This window comes from Camellia sinensis, chromosome 3, assembly GCF_055761805.1.
Source record: "Camellia sinensis isolate YWXY chromosome 3, ASM5576180v1, whole genome shotgun sequence".
Taxonomy (NCBI): Eukaryota; Viridiplantae; Streptophyta; class Magnoliopsida; order Ericales; family Theaceae; genus Camellia; species Camellia sinensis.
In genome coordinates this window covers 199,686,203-199,705,027 of record NC_138963.1, presented here as the reverse complement: position 1 = coordinate 199,705,027, position 18,825 = coordinate 199,686,203, and the positions used below count along the sequence as shown (strand labels likewise).

The 18,825-nt window shown below is 41.4% G+C and overlaps 2 protein-coding genes across 2 annotated transcripts; both read left to right on the top strand.

The window, feature by feature from the left end:
• Positions 1-9,238: 9,238 nt before the first annotated feature.
• LOC145822155 (uncharacterized) lies at positions 9,239-9,934 on the top strand. The gene has a single exon (XM_082918757.1). The coding sequence runs from the start codon at positions 9,239-9,241 to the stop codon at positions 9,932-9,934; it is 696 nt and encodes a 231-aa protein (XP_082774883.1).
• A 4,349-nt stretch (positions 9,935-14,283) lies between these two features.
• LOC114300518 ((S)-8-oxocitronellyl enol synthase CYC2) lies at positions 14,284-15,701 on the top strand (the record flags this gene model as incomplete). Its single annotated transcript, XM_028245379.2, is given in 3 exon segments — positions 14,284-14,541; positions 14,543-14,609; positions 14,612-15,701. Coding segments are annotated over 3 exon segments (1,140 nt in total), but the record flags the coding sequence as incomplete, so codon positions are not given.
• Positions 15,702-18,825: the final 3,124 nt, after the last annotated feature.

Here is an 18,825-nt window from a genome sequence, read left to right as displayed (position 1 = left end):
GGTGGGATTTGTCAAATATTTTTTAATATTTGTTTACTTTTTTAAGAAAAAGTGACAATAAAAAAAGTAACAAAGTTTTGTTATAAAAAAAATTTAATTTTTTTTTTTTTTTTTTTTTTTTGCATTTAAGTGAATAATTCAAAGTACTAGAAGTGAAAAGTCTAATTATCATAAGTTTCACTTGCATATTCCTATTAAATTCACTTTTCCCACAAAATATGGTATCAAACCGCACCACGAGAATGGACTATAAAGCATATCATTCATGATGTGAGCAATGAAAATTAATTTGTAAACATCATCATCAATGACTTCAGCATCCTAATATATATAAAGATGAACCACGAATAATAAAAGAAAAATTATATTTATATAAAAAATTCATATAAAATTTTATTTTTCCAAATAAATTCCAAATTCATGGTTTCTTGTTTTAAAGTGAAAAAGTTCATATTTAGATATATCATTTTGTATGAAGATTCTGTATTAATTTTTTTTTATTTATATATCATTATTTTTACTAATATTGTCCACCGGCCTATCAATTAGTAGCTACTGCTTAATGTTGATTTTATCAGCTATTTTTTTTTTCTTTTTATCTTGAAGGAAAATTATATACATATATGTGTGAACAAAATGATACATTTATTGTGTTTTGATTCTAAAGTTATATACTGAAAAAAAAGAAAAAAGAAAAAAGAAAAAAGAAAAAAGAAAAGAAAGAGAAAGAGAAAGAGAAAGAAAAAGAGAATTATATATAAATACTATTCTTAGGAAAGTAAACAAAAAAAATATTTTTTTACATAAATGTACGTAAATGTTTTTCACTTTCCTAAACCCCCCTCCCCCCCCCCCCCACAAAAAAAAAAAAAAAAAAAACAAGAAAAAAACACTTTTTTTTTCTTTTCTTATATTTTTTATTGGCCAAGAGATATAATAGAAAGCGTGAAATTGGTCCCAAAAAATAAAAAATAAAAAAATCTCCAACAGATTAGCCGCAAACCAGTCTATTGGTCACTTTGACGTGAATGCTCATAGATCTGTGCAAACGTGCCGCATGATACAAGTCTTACGGGTGGACGTTGTACCGGCCAGCACGCCTAGACAGTATTTAAACAGTATTCAGCTTGTTTGTTTTTATTTTTTAGGAAATACTTTTCAAAAAATTTTATTTTCTTATTTTTTATATTTTGTATTTTTACTGAATTTTTTTAATATTTTAAGCAACTTTTTTATTTTTTAGATACACCTAACATAAATACACTTAAAAAGTAAAAAAAATTATAAAAAAAATCTTTTAAAAATTCAATAAATACCAAAAATATAAAAAAATATAAAAATTCAGTACATTTTTTTTGTATTTTTATGTATTTATTAATTTTTTAAAATATTTTTACTTTTTAGATACATCTAACTAAGGTACATCTAAAAAAGTAAAAAAAATGTTTAAAATTTAAAAAATATTCACTAAAAACAAAAGAATACGAAAGCCAAAAAATTCAATTTTCAAAAAACTTAACCCAGAAAACTCAAACCAAACAAACTGATTATTTTTGTAGACCTCGTTTGGGGGTGTGGGTTACTTTTTGATTTTTTAGTTATTTTAATTTGGGATTAAAAAGTCTCGTTTGAGATAAGTCTTTTGACCTTTTTGACAATTTTGAGAAAAAAAATAAAATGATTATAAGTTAGATGTGATATTTTATCTTATTTAGCTAAACGGCTGTGATTGAGGCCTCGAAAATGAGGCTCGAAATTGCCTCGAATGCAATTTTTTTTTTTCTTGGGCTAATACATTGCAAAAAAAAATAAATAAAAATAATAATAATAATAACAAGCAAAGCATCAACCCAGAAAAAAAAAAAAAAAAATCAAATTTGAGCCAAAAAATTTGAGGCCTCAATCATTAATCTTAACTAAAATAACCTATTTTGTCTTATATGATTATTTTAGCCCAAATATTCTTTCCAAATAAGTTCTTAGGTTGATTTGAGATGTGAGTTGACTTTTTAATTTTTTAACTTTTTAGTTATTTTAGTTTGAGATTAAAAAGTTTTGTTTGGAATGGAATTTTTTAAATTTTTTTTGATTTTTATGAGAAAAAAAAAAAAATAATTATAATTTTAATATGATATTTTGTCTTATTAAATTAAAAAAAATTATTTAGTCTTTTTATAACTATTTTAACTCTAATCCAACCCAATTTAACTTTTCAAACGAGTGGTTAGAGTTGGAAGATTGTTTTAGTTTATATGATTAGATTGAGTTAATATTTTTAATCCAAAATATTAATGGATTGAATTTGAAATTTTTATTTTTAACTTAGCCTGATTTGGCCCGGTCCGTTAATTAATTAATTATTTATTTATAATACATTAAAATATATATTTTTTGGGGATTCAAATTTTATCTTTATTAATTTTATTAAAACTCATAGTTGTGGTGATATGTGATTGAATTTATTTAAGAAATCTTTCAAATTATACACAAAATCTTTTAGTTTATAATGATGCCAATATATTTATTTAAGAAATATAATGTGTGATTGAATTTAATTATGAAATATTTTAATTATTTTTAACATATAATCTGATGAGCGAGTGAGTTTTAGATTTATAATTATTTTTTGAATCAAATTTGAGAAAATATAAAGGCCTAATGTTAGAACCGGGCCGGGCTTAGAGTTTATAAATTTTCTTATTAACTTCGGTGTCGTTTGGTAACGCTTACGTTTTCAGTTTTCTATTTATATTTACAAAAATTTAAAAAATTCAAATAAAAATTTATTTGGTAAAATTTTTGATTTATAAATTAGTACTCTCAGTTTATAAATTTGGTCAAAAAATGAAAACACAAAAAATGTGTTTCCGTTTTGAGTTTTGAATTTTTTTTTTTTACCACCCAACACTAGTCACCACCCGCAACCATTTTCTACCACCGTCTTCCGCCGCCACCACCCACCACCCACCACCCACCACTCACCCCCCACCACCACCACCTGCCACCACCACTTACAACCCACCTGCCACCACCACCCACCACCCGCCACCACCCACCCACTCGCCACCACCATCCACCCCTCGCCACCACCACCACCACCCATCTGCCATCCATTCGCCACCACCCGCCACCCGCCACTACCATCCACCGCCTGCCATCACAACGCGCCACCTACTTGCCACCATTACTCACCGCCCACCTGCCACTACCATCCACCACCTGCCACCACTAGCCACCCACCTGCCACCCACCCGCCACCACCACCCACCACCCACTACCACCACCACCACCACTACCACTACCACTATCACCTACCACCTACCTGCCACCACCATCTACCACCCATTCGCTACCACCTATCACCCGCCACCGTCACTCACCCACCCACCACCACCACCACCACCACCGTCACTCACCCACCCACTACCACCACCACCAGCCACCTAACCGCGACCCGCCTGCCACCACCACCCGCTACCACTACCACCACCCACTCACTACCACCCACCACCTGCCACCGCCACCCACACATTCACCGTCACCACCCACCACCCATCTGCTACCACCCACCACCACCCGCCATCCGCCACCCACCTGTCACCACCACCCACCACCTGCCACCTACCACCTGCCACTCGCCACCCGCCGTCACCACCACCACCACCACCCACTCGCAACCACCCACCTACCCACCACCACCACCACCTACCTGCCACCACCACCATCACCACCACCACCACCACCACCACCACCACCACCACCACTATCACCCACCACCTATCCGCCACCCACCTGCCACCACTACCACCCCACTCACTACCATCCACCACCCGCCACCGTCACCCACCTGCCATCGTCACCACCCACTTGCCACCACTCACCACCACCCGCCATCCGCCACCCACCTGCCACCACCCGCCGCCACCACCATCACCACCCACTCGCTACCACCCACCACCCGCCACTGTCACCCACCCACCCATCACCACCACCCACCCGCCGCCACCCACCACCACCAGCTACCCCACCACCCACCGTCACCACTTTCCACCACCGTCTTCTGCCGCCACTTGCCATTTCTCACTCATTTTTATATTTTTAATTTTTTTTATACATTTTGTCAATTACCAAACGCGTTTGTAGTTTATGTTTTTCTAAAAATAAACAAAAATCAATTTATAAATTTTTTATAAATATAAACTAAAAATATAAATGTTACCAAACACACCCTTCACGTTGTCCACCCCTAATATAAGTAAACATTTTTCTGTGACTTCGTTCAAATTGTTTGACAAATGTAAAAATAGTTTTCCAATTATCAAGTACATACGAAAAAAAAAATAAATAAATAAACAAAAATAAAGGAGGTTGTAATTTTGCGTGACTTATATACCTCTTGAGAATAATTGTTTTGAAAATAAATTTGATGATGCAGCGTGTTCCAGATGGAACGGGTCAGACTGATCCACGCTTTTCAAATCGGTATCCGAATGACCAAGCCCACGGAGGAACCTTTTTCTTGTCTTCAACATCTGCTTATATCCTCTGATAATCATTTCGTTGTTCCTTCCGACTTGGTGTCTTGGCCGAAAGTTTATGCTCTAACTTGCCTTGTTTATGGTGAGGCCGTTCTGTCTCGACGGAGAGGGGTTATTGCAATAAATGTTATAAGGGCTTCATGAATGGCTGATGTGCAGTGCAATAACTTTGCAGGATCTTTGTCTGCTTATGTGGCTTGTCCTTCACTTGCCACGTGTCTAGGTTTCATTGGTTCTTGACGTCATGTTGAACTCCAGCAACGCTGAGCTTTAGTGTTTGAATTATGCATTGGGCCCTAAGTGGTGGGCTATGCCCTTTATGGGCTTACCCATGTCAAAATTAAAAATACTAATTCCCAAGACAATATAATATTATGTTATATTTGTTGATTTTGGTTTTATAAACAAAAATGATATTACAAGTATTGAAAAAAGATTAAAAATCCACACTGTTATGTTTCAAGTCCTTGCTCTCACATGAATAGGTATTAAAATAGAAGGCTCGTACTATTTATTTATTTATTTTTGGGATGGGGGGAACACCTCTTAGAGAACTAGTTTTTTTTTAAAAAAATTTAACTTAAAATGCTTCTTACATAAAATGATATATAGTGGTGACATTATTGAAATTAGAGGCCAATTTGATAGAACTTTTGCTTTAGAATATGAACATCTAAATTGGTCATATAATTTTGGAATTTTTTTAAAGATATCTAATATTAAAATTTTGTAAGATAAAAGGTATGTAATATTTTTATAATAGTTGGGGTCTTTTAATATTTTTACAGAGAAAATTCGACACGAAAAATTTCGCCCCGACATAGAGAAATTTCAAAATTGCTCTGGTATAATCACAGAGAAATTTTATCGAGGGACTTTAGTTAATAAATATATATATATATATATTGAACCTCTCCTACTAGGCTACTACCCAAAGTTGAAGAGAGATATTTTACTAATTTTTCCTATAATTTTTGACATAAATCCATCATGAAAGTGTTTGATGTGGCTCTCACATATTTATAAGGATGAGGGGTCACTGCGGTGGTGCCCCTTGCTGTGCCTGCTGTGCTGTTCAAAACGGCATCGTTTTTTTTTTATCTTTTTTTTTTTTTTGAGGATTACATTAACTTCTTATTTCATTACCACAAAAAAAAAAAAAAAGGAAGAAAAGAAAAGAAGAAGAAGAAGAAGAAGGGACACAGTTTCACCTTTTTTTTTTCTTTTCTTTTTTTTTCATATTCTCACTGTGTTTTTCGGCATGATAAATTACACTTTATCCCTATATTTGGTCACTTTTTTACTTTAATTCTTAAAAAAATATATATATATATATATATATATATATTTTTAGGGTTTAGTGATTAATTTTTAATTTTTTTTTATTTTAGGGTTTAGGGATAATTTTTTTTTTAATTTTTTATTTTAGGGTTTAGGGTTTAAGATTTAGGGTTTAATTCTTAATTTTTTTTTATTTTAGGGTTTAAGGATAAAATTAATCCTTTTTTATTTTAGGATTTAAGGTTTAATTCTTAAAATTTATTTTTTTTATTTTAGGGTTTAGGGTTTAATTCTTAAAATTTATTTTTATTTTATTTTAGGGTTTAGGGATTAATTCTTAAAATTTATGTTTTTTATTTTAGGGTTTAGGATTTAGGATTTTTTTTTTTTTTTTTTTTTTTTTTTTGTGTGTGGCAAGAAATAAGAAGTTAATGTAATCCTCAAAAAAAAAAAAAAAAAAAAACGGTGCCGTTTTGAACAGCACAGCAGGCACAACAGGGGATGCCACTGCAGTGACCCCTCATCCTATTTATAAAGCAATTGTTTTTATTTAAAATTTTATTTTATTTTCAATAAATATTTAGCACAACAAACGAGATTAGTTCCATTGGTCACCTTTGTATACTCTTATTGGGGAGGTTGGGAATCAATTGTTGTCAAAGACAATTATTGAAAATTTATTTGGGAGGTTGGGGATCAATTGTTGTCAAAGACAATTATTGATAATTTCTCTCCTATAATGAGATTGTTTGTTGAGTTTTGAACTATGATTATCAAGCTATTAAATTCCCTTTACTTTTAAAAATAATTTTTTATTGATTGACCAAAGAAAAAAATATATTAAGCATTTTATATAAATAATAAAGCTATACAAGTTAATCTGGTCACTTCTGCTCTATTTGTTGATTAATAAAATAGCCTAACCAAAATATTTTAGCATTTTATATAAATAATAATAAAACTATACATGCTAATCTGGTTACTCATGCTCCATCTATTGATTACAAAATAACCTACTGGTTAAAAAAAATAATAATGAATTAAAAGGACGGGCGGATATTGGTGGACAAATTATATACCCTAAATTACAATTTGTGCCTCTAAAATATTATTCAATTTTCATTTTAATTTTAATGATTATAAAATTGTCAATTTAGAACCCCTCATATTACTATGTGATCCAATAATGGCAAGTGCCTTTTCTTATAAAAAAATGGGCAAGAGTTACGAATTAGGTCACATTGAACCAAATTATTATTATTATTATTTTATTTTATTTTTGTATTAAGGACTACATTAGAAGATGAGGCTTAAAGCAAAATTAGATAATACTCTAAATACTATCTAGTAATTCTCGAATGACTACATTTTAAGTAACTATAGGGGTGTTAGGTCCTCTCTCTCTCTAGGGTGGAGGTTTTTCTTGCCTTGTACAAGGTTTTCTTCTCACGGTAGAAGGTTGGAGGAGGCATTAGTGGCGAGATGGCTGATTCCCTTCTCAATCTTGTTAGTAAGTTATCTCTTACTTCGGAGGAGGACACAGTTGTGCGTCTTGGGGGGAACTCTACAAGATCGATGATGGGCAAATTGGATATGTGCCTTGTCGGCAAGTTACTCACTCGTAGGCCGTTTAACTTTGATGCCATGAAGAGTACTCTATTATCTGTGTGGCAGCCCACCAAAGGAATGCAGGTACGAGTCATTGGTGACAACTTGTTTATTTTCGTCTTTGGTCATGTTGTGGATAAACGGCACGTGTTTTTGAATGGCCCTTGGACGTTCGATAAGCACCTTCTAATGTTGGGAGAGATGGATCCCAACGTTTAACCATCGGACATCTGATTGACATCGGTGCAATTCTGGGTGCATGTTTGCAACCTTCCTCTAATTCTTATGAATAAAGAGGTTAGTCAAATAGTTGGCAATTCTATTGGGCAGTTTATTGATATGGATTTTGAAGATGGTGGCATTGTATGGGGCCGCACAATGCGAATTCCGGTGGCTATTGTTGTTCGGAAGCCTTTACGGCAGGGGATGAAATTATCTTTGTCCGCTGCAGATCCTCTCTGGGTGGATTTCAAATATGAGCGCCTCCCGATTTTTTGCCATTTTTGCGGATTGCTAGGCCATAGCGATCGAGAATGTGATGCCAAACTCTCTTCTGTAGATGGAACTCTGGTTGATGTGCAGCAGTATGGGGCCTGGTTGCGAATGGATACCTTTAAAGCCAAAGGCCCTTGTAGAGCTGTTTCGATTGCTGGAGGTGTTGGGGTTTGGTCTTTTGTTAGTCAGGGGATTCAGATGCAGAGTGTTTCTGAGCCTGTGCCTAGGAGAGAGGGGGCACCGCAGAGTATTTCGCAACCCTGTGCTTCGGTGGCTGTAGTACCTGACCGGTGTTGGGATTGACACGAACATGATGGAGAGATTCTGCTACCCGTAATTGATGGAGTCAGTCAAGGAAATGAGGTACATAAGGCTACTAATCCGGGGTTTACCATAATTTCACCCTTCTCACCTCCGTTTGAATTTATGAATGGACGGGAGGCTGCTGAAGAAGGGGGGCCTGGGCTTCCTTCTAAACATAACATTTTGGGCCTAGGTGGGGTTTAGCCCAATCTAATTGAATCAGTTCGGGTGGCCCAAATTTCTCCCATTGCTTCTAATGCTTTGATGGAGGTTGAGGCTAGCCCATTGGGTGAAACAGTGTTGCCCAAAAAGAAGTGGAAGAGGGTGGCCCGCCAGCATATGGATTCTTGGCCTGATACCTCAACTGTTACAGGGACTAAGCGAGTGATTGAGGAGGTGGTCGGTTGTGGTGTGCCTCAGTGTGATGAGACTTGGGCTGTGAATGCTAGTAAACGTTTGTGTGTGCATGGGGGTAATGATATCAACCCATATACCAATATTCCAACGGTGGAGGCTGATGTTCAGCCCCGCCGATCGCAATGAATGTGTTATGCTAGAATTACCGTGGGCTTGGGAACCCACGGTCAATTTGATCACTTCAGTGTTTACTAAAAAAAGAAGTTCCTAGGCTGGTTTTTCTCATGGAAACCAAGCTCGATACGAAGCATATGGATGGGATTCGGAAAAAATTGGGACTCTGTGGTGGTTTTTATGTCAATCGAGCTAGACTTGCGGCTGGTCTGGCGCTGTTATGGCCTGCGGGTATTCAGGTTAGTGTGAAAAGTTATTCAGTTGGTCATATTGATGTCTTTGTGGAAGTTGGTTTGGGGGAACAACCTTGGAGATTTACGGGGTTTTACGGACACCCAGACATGGCACAACGGAAACATTCTTGGGCCTTATTGTGAAGACTAGCAACATGTTTCCAGATGCCTTGGCTTTGTGCGGGTGATTTTAATGAAATTTTGTTCTATCAAGAGAAGTGTGGTGTAGTGGGGCATAGTCTATCACAAATGGAACATTTTCAAACTGTCATCGCAGATGCACACCTGGCTGATATGGGTTTTGTTGGGCCACTCTTCACTTGGTCTAATAACCGAAGTGGCGACGCTTTGGTTTGGGAAAGATTGGACCGTGGGCTAGCTAATAATGCTTGGCAACTTTTGTTTCCCCATGCAAAGGTTTATCCTATGGCGTGCACATCCTCCAATCATCTACCTATTTGTGTTGACCTGTGTGGGGCTAAGGAACAGCGTCAATTTCATGCTCGTGGTCATCACATGTATCGGTTTGAAGCTATGTGGTTACGGAATGCTAGTTGTGAGCAAGTAGTTACCGATAATTGGCTGCCCTCTTCTACTGCGGATGTTCGGAGTCTGGTCTCTAATATTTCACTTGTAAGTTTTTCGTTGAGACGGTGGGAACGTAATGTGTTTGGGTGTGTCAAGCGGCAGTTGAAGGAGAAAACCGATCACCTACAGCGGTTGCTTACGCTGAGTTCCAATCTTTCAGAAGATGTTGCAGAAGTGTGTAAGCTACGCTGTGATATTGATGAGATTTTAGAACGGGAGTCTATTTTTTTGGGTCAACGTGCTCGAGCTAATTGGCTAAAGGATAGGGACCGTAATACTACTTTTTTTCATTCTAAGGCCACCCAACGTCATCAGAAGAAGAAGATTGCTAGGATTGTTGATCCTAATGGAATTTAGCCGGAGGATCAAAGTGTGGTGGAGGACAATTTTGTGACTTACTTTCAGGAGTTATTTTCGGCGGGTGAGGGTCTGAATATGGACCTAGTTTTGCAGTTGATTCAGGTAAGAGTTTCCAATCATAGTGTGTCTCAACTGAATAGACCTTTTTCTGAAGTTGAGGTCCACCACGCGCTCTTCCAAATGCATCCAACGAAGGCTCCAGGGCCCGATGGTAAGCCTACGTTATTTTTCCAAAAATTTTGGCAAGTGGTGGGTCCTTGTGTGAGTACTGCGGTGCTTGGGGTGTTGAATGGGGTTGATAAGATTTCTCATATTAATCATACTTTTATTTTGCTGATTCCTAAAATTAAGAATCCCAAGCTAATGTCAGAATTTCGGCCAATTAGTTCATGTAATGTGGTCTATAAGATCATTGCAAAAGTGTTGGCCAATCGTCTTAAAGAGGTGCTACCATCTGTTATTTCCGACACTCAAACTGCTTTTATTCCTGGCCGTTTGATTACCGATAATGCGTTGGTGGCCTTTAAAGTGTTCCATTTTCTTAAGAACAAGAGGACGGGAAAAGTTGGTTGTCTTGCGCTGAAACTTGACATGAGTAAAGCTTATGACCGAGTGGAATGGCCATTTATTCATCACATAATGCTCCAGTTAGGCTTTCTGCAACGGTTTGTGCAACTACTCATGAATTGTGTGGCCACAGTATCTTTTTCCGTTCTTGTTAATGGGAAACCTTCAAGAATGTTTCACCCAACAAGAGGCCTCCGCCAAGGGGATCCGCTTTCGCCATATTTGTTCACTATTTGTGCGGAGGGACTATCGGTGCTCCTCGCCCATGCTATGACAGGGAACAGGCTGTCGGGGATTTCAATTTGCCAGGGTAGTCCACGATTGTCGCATTTGTTTTTTGCAGATGACAGTCTTCTTTTTGCGGTTGCTAAGGAAGATGAGGCGGGTGTGTTGCGAGATATTCTCCAAACGTATGAGCAAGCATCGGGGCAGAAAATTAATTTCCAAAAGTTGGCTGTTTGTTTTAGTAAGAATACGGCCTTGGTTACTCAACAAGGGGTGACATCCATTCTTGGGGTGGGTTCGTTGGCGACTTACGGGAAGTATTTGGGGTTACCGTATTGTGTGGGGCATTCTAAGCGCGCAGTTTTGGGGTTTGTTAAGGAGCGCGTATGGCATCGTTTAAATGGTTGGAAGGAAAAATCATTATCGGTTGCGGGTAGAGAGGTGCTAATTAAGTCTGTTGCCCAAGCTATACCCACTTACATTATGTCCTATTTTCGTCTTCCTGATGGAGTGTGTCATGAAATTGATTCTATGGCGTACAACTTTTGGTGGGGACAAAAAGAGGAAACCCGTAAAATTCATTGGACTAGCTGGAAACAATTGTGCAAGCCTAAATTGCATGGTGGTATGGGGTTTCGGTGCCTACAACAGTTTAATTCGGCTTTGTTGGCCAAACAGTGTTGGCATTTAGTGCAGCGGCCTCAATCATTGGTTGCGAGGGTGTTCAAGGCTAGGTACTTTCCTCAAACTTCATTTCTTAATGCTTCGGTTGGGTGCAACCCATCCTTCACCTGGAGGAGTATAGTCAGCTCTCGAAGCTTACTAAATGCCGGACTACGATGGCGAGTTGGGAATGGTGCGAGCATTTCGGTTAAGGATGACAAATGGGTTCCACGGCCTCACTCTTTTAAAGTAATTTTGCCACCTTCGACCATTTCGGACGATGTGATGGTTAGTGTATTGATTGATTCTGAGAAGGGTGCATGGCATGATGAGATGCTTACTCAAAATTTTTTGGGAATGGATGTGGAGGCTATCTGATGCATTCCTATTTGTCCAACGTTACCTTTGGATAAATTGGTCTGGCATTTTTCAAGAAATGGCAAGTTCTCGATGCGCTCGGCTTATCATTTGTGTGTGGATATGGCCTCTTCAGCTGGGCACAGTGCTACCTCCAATAATGGACAGTCGCAACGGCAGTTTTGGCGAGCTTTATGGCAGCTTCATCTTCTGAATAAACTCAAGATTTTTGGATGGAAAATGTGTCTTGGGTTGCTAGCCGTAAGGGCCAATTGGCGGAAACGGCATATCGTTAATATGGATTTATGTGCAGGGTGTGGAGTTGAGACTGAAACGGTAGGCCATTGTTTTCACAATTGCGGGTTTGCAATGAATGTTTGGATGTCGAGTTCGCTAAATATGGTTATCAGCTCTACTCCTGTTACCAATTGCTTTGAGTGGGTTTGTAATCTCATGGACAAGACTGATATAGAGCACATGCGGTTATTTATCACTATATGTTGGTGTCTTTGGAATCATAGGAACTTAATTATCTTCGAAAATAAATCTAGGACTGTGGAGGAAGTTGTTTCTTTTGCGGTGAACTATGTATCCGACTATGATCAAGCTCAACAGTGCAGCCAACTTCCTGCGGCTCAGGTGCGGATGCGACAATGGGTTGTACCAAATGAGGGTGTCTTTAAACTGAATTTCGATGGCTCCGTTAGAAAGGCCCAAGCCAGTGCTGGTATTGGGATTATTATTCGGGACTGTCATGGGGCAGTCATTGCTTCTATGGTTGAGTGGATCCCGTATTTGGAGGATGTTGATTGTGTGGAAGCTATGGGTGCGATCAAAGCCCTTCAATTGGGATGTGCTTTGGGTTTGGGTCATATTCATCTTGAAGGTGATTCTCAAAATGTGGTGACTACAATCCAAGGCAAGGAGGATAATTTATTTTGCTATGGTCATTTAGTGGGTATGGCTCAAGCGCTTCTTTTGCGGTTTCATTCTTCATCGGTTTCGCATGTTTGTAGAGATGACAATTCGGTGGCTCATTGCTTAAGTAGGCTCGCCTTTGATTTTGCTTCACCACGAGTTTGGATGGAGGAGGTTCCTCCTTCTTTAATGGCGTTGGTGGTGTCTGAGGCTTCTTCTTCTTCTGTATAATTGCTTATCCTATCTAAAAAAAAAAAAAAGTAACCATAGGATATGAAATGGTGTTTTATATAACACTAATTATATTATTTAATTTGCTTTATTTTATATATGTGATAGTTGCATGTAATATAATACTTAAACCTGATCACTCTAGTATAGTCATAAGGCAATTTATTTCAACTCGAAATGGTAAAACTTTAATCCAGACATCATTTACTATCTAGTAAACATGTGCCTCATCTACTAAGCCGATTTTTTGATCTTAAATTTACAATGCATATGTCAAGTATAGAAAGAAAGAAAGAAAAAAAAAAAATGTAGTTAGTAACTCACCCATATTTTTTGGATCAATCCCACCTAAATGTTTTAATTTTTTTTCTTTGAACACCTATCTTAATTCTAAATATATCTTTATTCTTATCATTTTGAAATCCTAAACCTAGCCATCTCTCCCCGACACTATGAATCCCCTCTAACAAGGCTCCCCAACATTATGACAACGTTTTCTTTCTTCTCGCCGCTCTTTTTTTTTCTCTGAACTAGTGCCTAGAAGGTAATGGGAAGCTATAGGTGAAGGGAAAAGGTATAAGAAGGGATTGAGAGGTCGGAGGAACAATTGAAAATGGCCATCACTTGGAGTGGTGTTGAGTTAAGGTTAGAGTTTAAAATATCAGACGTAGGGATACTGTTGAAATTTTATATTAAAACAAAATTATAGTTAAAAAAATCTATACATACAAAAAAAAACCCTAATTGGTGGTCGAATTGATTTCTAATGAATAGTCACAACAGTCTAAAATTTTTTGTACAAATTTTGTTTATATAATGTTACCCATTTAAAAAGTTATTGAAAGGTGGGGAAGGTCGTAGCCAGTGACCGTGTTATATGATTTCTTTATCAAAGCCAAATAACAAATCTACACCAAACATTTTCCATATCTAATTGTAATAAACAACAATGATAGAAGCTACTAATTTTGGAACTCTAAAAAGATCACTAATAACATGACACTTAATAAAAAAAGAAAAAAAATACAACACTAAGGCCAAAACATCAAATCATTTCTGGTGAAACCTACTGCCACATCATTAGTGATAACACTAATTAGTGCTCTCCTTTATTTTCCTTATAATAAACTACAATTCCTTAACTAGTCCTGCTTTCATTTCAGCTTCCTATAAGACTCCCCCACAAAACCAAACCAATATCACCTATCAGTCTCTCATTCACTCTTTCTCATACTCATCATCAACTTTCTAACCCATAAAAATCAGCTGGTGGTGGTCCGGAGCTATCGGCGCTGCAAGGGAACGTCTCAGATTAACCAATCATCATCTCCAATATTGCTATACTTATAATAATTACAGTTAAGAGTTTACTAACCTCTCTCTGATTTTTACAGAAAAAATTCGACGAAGATGAACGTCCCAAAAGCTACCAGTGCGTCGGCCTAATAGTCGGCGTCACCGGCATCGTCGGCAACAGCTTGGCCGAAATCCTCCCACTCTCCGACACCCCCGGCGGCCCATGGAAGCTCTACGGCGTCGCTAGCCGGCCCCGCCCCGCCTGGAACTCCGATCACCCCGTCGACTACATCCAGTGCGACATCTCCGACTCCGCCGACTCCCTCGCCAAGCTCTCCCCCCTCACTGACCTCACCCACATCTTCTACGTCACCTGGACCAACCGACCCACCGAGCCCGACAACTGCGAGGCCAACGGAACCATGCTCCGCAATGTCCTCAAGGCTGTGATCCCAATCGCCCCCAATCTCACCCATATCTGCATCCAAACCGGAACCAAACACTACGTCGGACCATTCGAATCGTTCGGGAAAATCCAACCCCACGACCCCCCGTTCACCGAGGACATGCCCAGGCTTGATTTCCCCAATTACTACTACACCTTAGAAGACGTCGTCATCGAAGAGTCCGCCAATAAAGAGGGCTTGACCTGGTCGGTCCACGGACCCGGTGCGATCTTCGGGTTCTCTCCTCTTAGCATGATGAACATCATCGGATCGCTCTGTGTATACGCCTCAATCTGCAAGCACGAAAACAAACCCTTGATTTTTCCAGGAACCAAGGCGGCTTGGAATTGCTACTCGATTGCGTCCGATGCGAATTTGATTGCGGAGCAACAGATATGGGCAGCGGTGGATCCGAATGCGAAGAACGAAGCGTTTAATTGCAACAATGGGGATGTGTTTAAGTGGAAGCATCTGTGGAGGACTTTGGCTGAGGAATTTGGGGTCGAGTATGTAGAATTTGATGAGAATGAGACAGTGGTGAGCATGGTGGAGAGGATGAAGGATAAGGGGCCGGTGTGGGATGAGATTGTAAGAGAGAATGGGTTGGCGGTGACTAAGTTTGAGGAAGTTGGTTTGTGGTGGTTTGTGGACATGTCGTTGCATTGGGAGGCTATGCTCGATAGCATGAACAAGAGCAAAGAGCATGGGTTCTTGGGGTTTAGGAACTCAAAGAACTCATTCGTATCCTGGATTGATAAAATCAAAGCTTATAAAATTGTTCCATAAACAAATATAAGCTCTCAATTCTCATCATTAACAATGTAAAAAAAAATGTTGAAACTACCACCAATGGATTTCACAATATGCTATGAGCTCTTTGTGAATCCAATAAATGTTTCACTTGTGTGTCTCTTGATTTAAATTAGTGTTTATAGCCATAGTCAAGTTTGTATGTCTCTCTTTGTTTGGACGTTTTTTAGTTACGAGGCTCAAAGCTTTTCTTGTACTAAATAATCTCTCTCCTCTATTTGAAACAGAACATGTTCATTTTTGCTTACAAATAGTCGGACCATTCGTTACAACAAAAACAAAAAAAGTAGTAGGACCATTACTGTTCTACAAGAAGACTGATAATTTGGATTGGAACACTTAATCTGATGATACTGTCCGTCCCGAGTGGATGGGTCAGGCTAGCCCAGGTTCTTCAGGTTCCGGTTTCGGGTGGTGATTCCGTCAAATGACCTGCAAACAAATCCAAAGGGGAACGGGGCAGTCCCCCAGTGAACCCTCCGGCGAGAGAATTAGTAGAAGAAAAACAGGAAAATGTAGCGAAGAAGATGGAGAGATGAAAAGCTTAACCTTATTCTTGTGCTTCTCTTGTTGCTTATATCCTTTGGTAATCATTTCACTGTCCTTTGTGACGTGCCCCCCTTTCCGCCGAAAGCCTGTGCCGTAGCTTACCTTGTTCAGGGTGAGGGGGCTCTGTTCCGACGGGGAGGTGTTGTCGTAATAAATGCTGTGATGGGCTGCATTAATGGTGATGTGTTGTGGCAATAACTCTGCAGATCTTTGTCTGCTGATGTGGCCTATGTCTCATCTGTTATGTGTCCGAATGCCCTTGGCCCTCCACGTCCAGGTGGACTCCAGCTGTCCTGGGTTTTGCCAATCAAGTTATGCTATGGGTCCGAGGCGATGGGTTCGGGGCGGTTTGCCGTGGGCTGTATGCCTCGTGGGCCTATCCATGTCTGTATGCCTCGTGGGCCTATCCATGTCAGTAGTCCCCCATTTCCGAGTGCAGCTTTAGTCCAACGAAGGGAATAGTAATAAGGAAGAGAAATTCGAACCGAGTGGAGAGGTCTACGGGAAGCCGTGCCGATCGCCAGGGTAATTGAATCGAGAGAAGCTGACCGTGAGGGTGGCCGAGCGGGAGGCGTCGGCCGAGAGGCGTGCCGACTGCGAGGGTGGCCGAGTGAGAAGGGTCGACCGAGAGGCGTGCCGACCGCGAGGGTGGCCGAGTGAGAGGGTCGACCGAGAGGCGTGCCGACCGCGAGGGTGGCCGAGTGAGAAGGGTCGACCGAGAGGCTTGCCGACCGCGAGGGTGGCCGAGTGAGAAGGGTCGACCGAGAGGGGTGCCGACCGCGCGGGTGGCCGAGTGAGAGGGGTCGGTCGTGGGGCTTGCCGACCAGGACGGCGCGGGGCTCGAAAGGAGAGGGGGTAGGGTGGGGCCATGTGATGATTTGAAATGGAAAAGACAGGGGAAGGGGAGGGACACAGGGGAAGGGGAGGGGACAGTGCATCGTGGCCATACACGTGGTAGTATCGTGGGGGAAGTGAAGCGTTGGAGCAGAAATGAAACGATAGGTCACGAGTGGGGTTTTGAAAAGGCGGCTTTGGCGGTTGATTTGAAAGGTTTTGAAACGGGCGAAAATTAATGCGGATCCATGGAATACGGGTAAACTGTGGGGTGTTGGTATAATGCGTTTCAACTACCTGTGTACAAAAACCCAAAATATCCAAGTGTTAATTCCTTCACTGCATACGACATACCTGTGTAGCATTTTCTGAACTTCCTCGTTCCTGCGTCAGAAGTGAGTTGCAAGCAAACCCTAGAAATGGCACAAGAAGAAGGAGTTAATGTGAGGGTGGACCCGTTGGGGGATGATGATGGGGAGGAGTTAGCAGCGCAATACAGGATGGAGGTGCGAATGGTGGGGGAAACGGTGGGAGAATCGCAGGCGTCGGTCCTGGTATTGGCGCCACAGCCACTAAGCCAGGTAGAGCCAGATCAGTGGCACACTAAGGCGGATAGATCCACACTAAGGCGGATAGATCCACACTCACGGCGGCGGATTCGGAGGTGATTAGGGGACGGTACCAGATTCCGGCGGAGGTAGAGTTACGGCTGCCAACATCAGGGGAAAGGCCGTCTACTGTGAGGCCAGGGGAGTTTTCCCTGTACGAGGAGGCGCTAAAAGGGGGGCTGAGGCTGCCACTGCCTCAAGTGGTGGTTGACGTGCTAAATCGCCTGGAGGTAACGCCGGGGCAATTGATGCCCAATGCGTGGAAAATTCTGCTGGCCTGTGCAAGTGCGTGGCCTAAGGCGAATGGGGGGGAGGCCATGACGATAGACGAGTTATTCTCATGTTACAAGGCGTCGGGGCAGCAAGAAACTTGGGTCACCCTGCAGGCGGTGATGGGGAGGGGATTGGTGGCAGGGCTGCCTACGTCGATCAAGGGGTGGCGGCCACGGTGGTTCTTCGTGGCAGTTAATAGGGGGATGGGGGTACGCACCATCTGGAAGGTGCCAACCCGGTCGATGGAGTCGAGACTGGGGGCGGTGGTGGAAGAGAGGGTGAAGAGAGTGAAGGAGTGGAGAGAGAGAGAGAAGGCCAAATGGGACGATCTTGTCCAGCCGTCTGCACTGTTTGAGGCGGGGCTGGGACCGCAGCCGAAAGGTGGAGACCTCGGCCGGGCGGAGTTGGAGGAGAGAAGGAGAGCGTAGGAGGTAGAGGATCGAGCCGTTATGGCCAAGGCCGCGAAGTTGATGGAGGCGCAGAGGGACCGACCGCCTCAACTGATCGCGCGGGAGAGGATCCGACCGCGCCCCTGGCCGTTGGGGGAAAAAGACTTAAGCAGCTTTGAGCCGCGGCCGCCGCCTGTAGACCCTGTAAAAGAAAAGGCCAGAAAGGGGGTGGAGCCTCTGAAAAAGAAGAAGAAGAAGAAGAGGAGTGCCCCAGAGGAAGCTGCAGAGGAGTCTGGGGCCAAGAGGGCGAAGGTGGCCCCAACGGAGGTGGAGGTCCCTGTGGCAAAGGACGCCCCAGAGGTGGTGGAGATCATCCCAACGGTGGAGGTTGTGGAGATTGCTCCACCAGTGCAAGTGGAGGCTGGGGTGAGTGAGGCAGCGCCGAACGGAGGGGAACAGGTCCAGAAGAGGCCTGACTCCCAGGAAGGAGGGGTTCGTCTGGCTACGGCAATTTATCATGCGCGCGCGGTGGCTGGAAGGTTGGAGGGAGAAGAAGGCCTAGCCAGGGCGGGGGCAGACCGCCTGGTGAAGATTGTGGAGGAGGGAGCTCTGCGCGCGGCATCTGGGTATAATGAGGCCGACCTGCTGAGGGGGTTATGCTCCGCCCAAATGGAGGTAACTACCTTGGCGGGGCCCCTTCTTAGGAAGGCTGGGGCTGCCAA

Coding starts and splice junctions, on each gene's coding strand:
- LOC145822155 (XM_082918757.1), top strand. CDS start 9,239: ATGGAACATTTTCAAACTGTCATCGCAGATGCACACCTGGCTGATATG.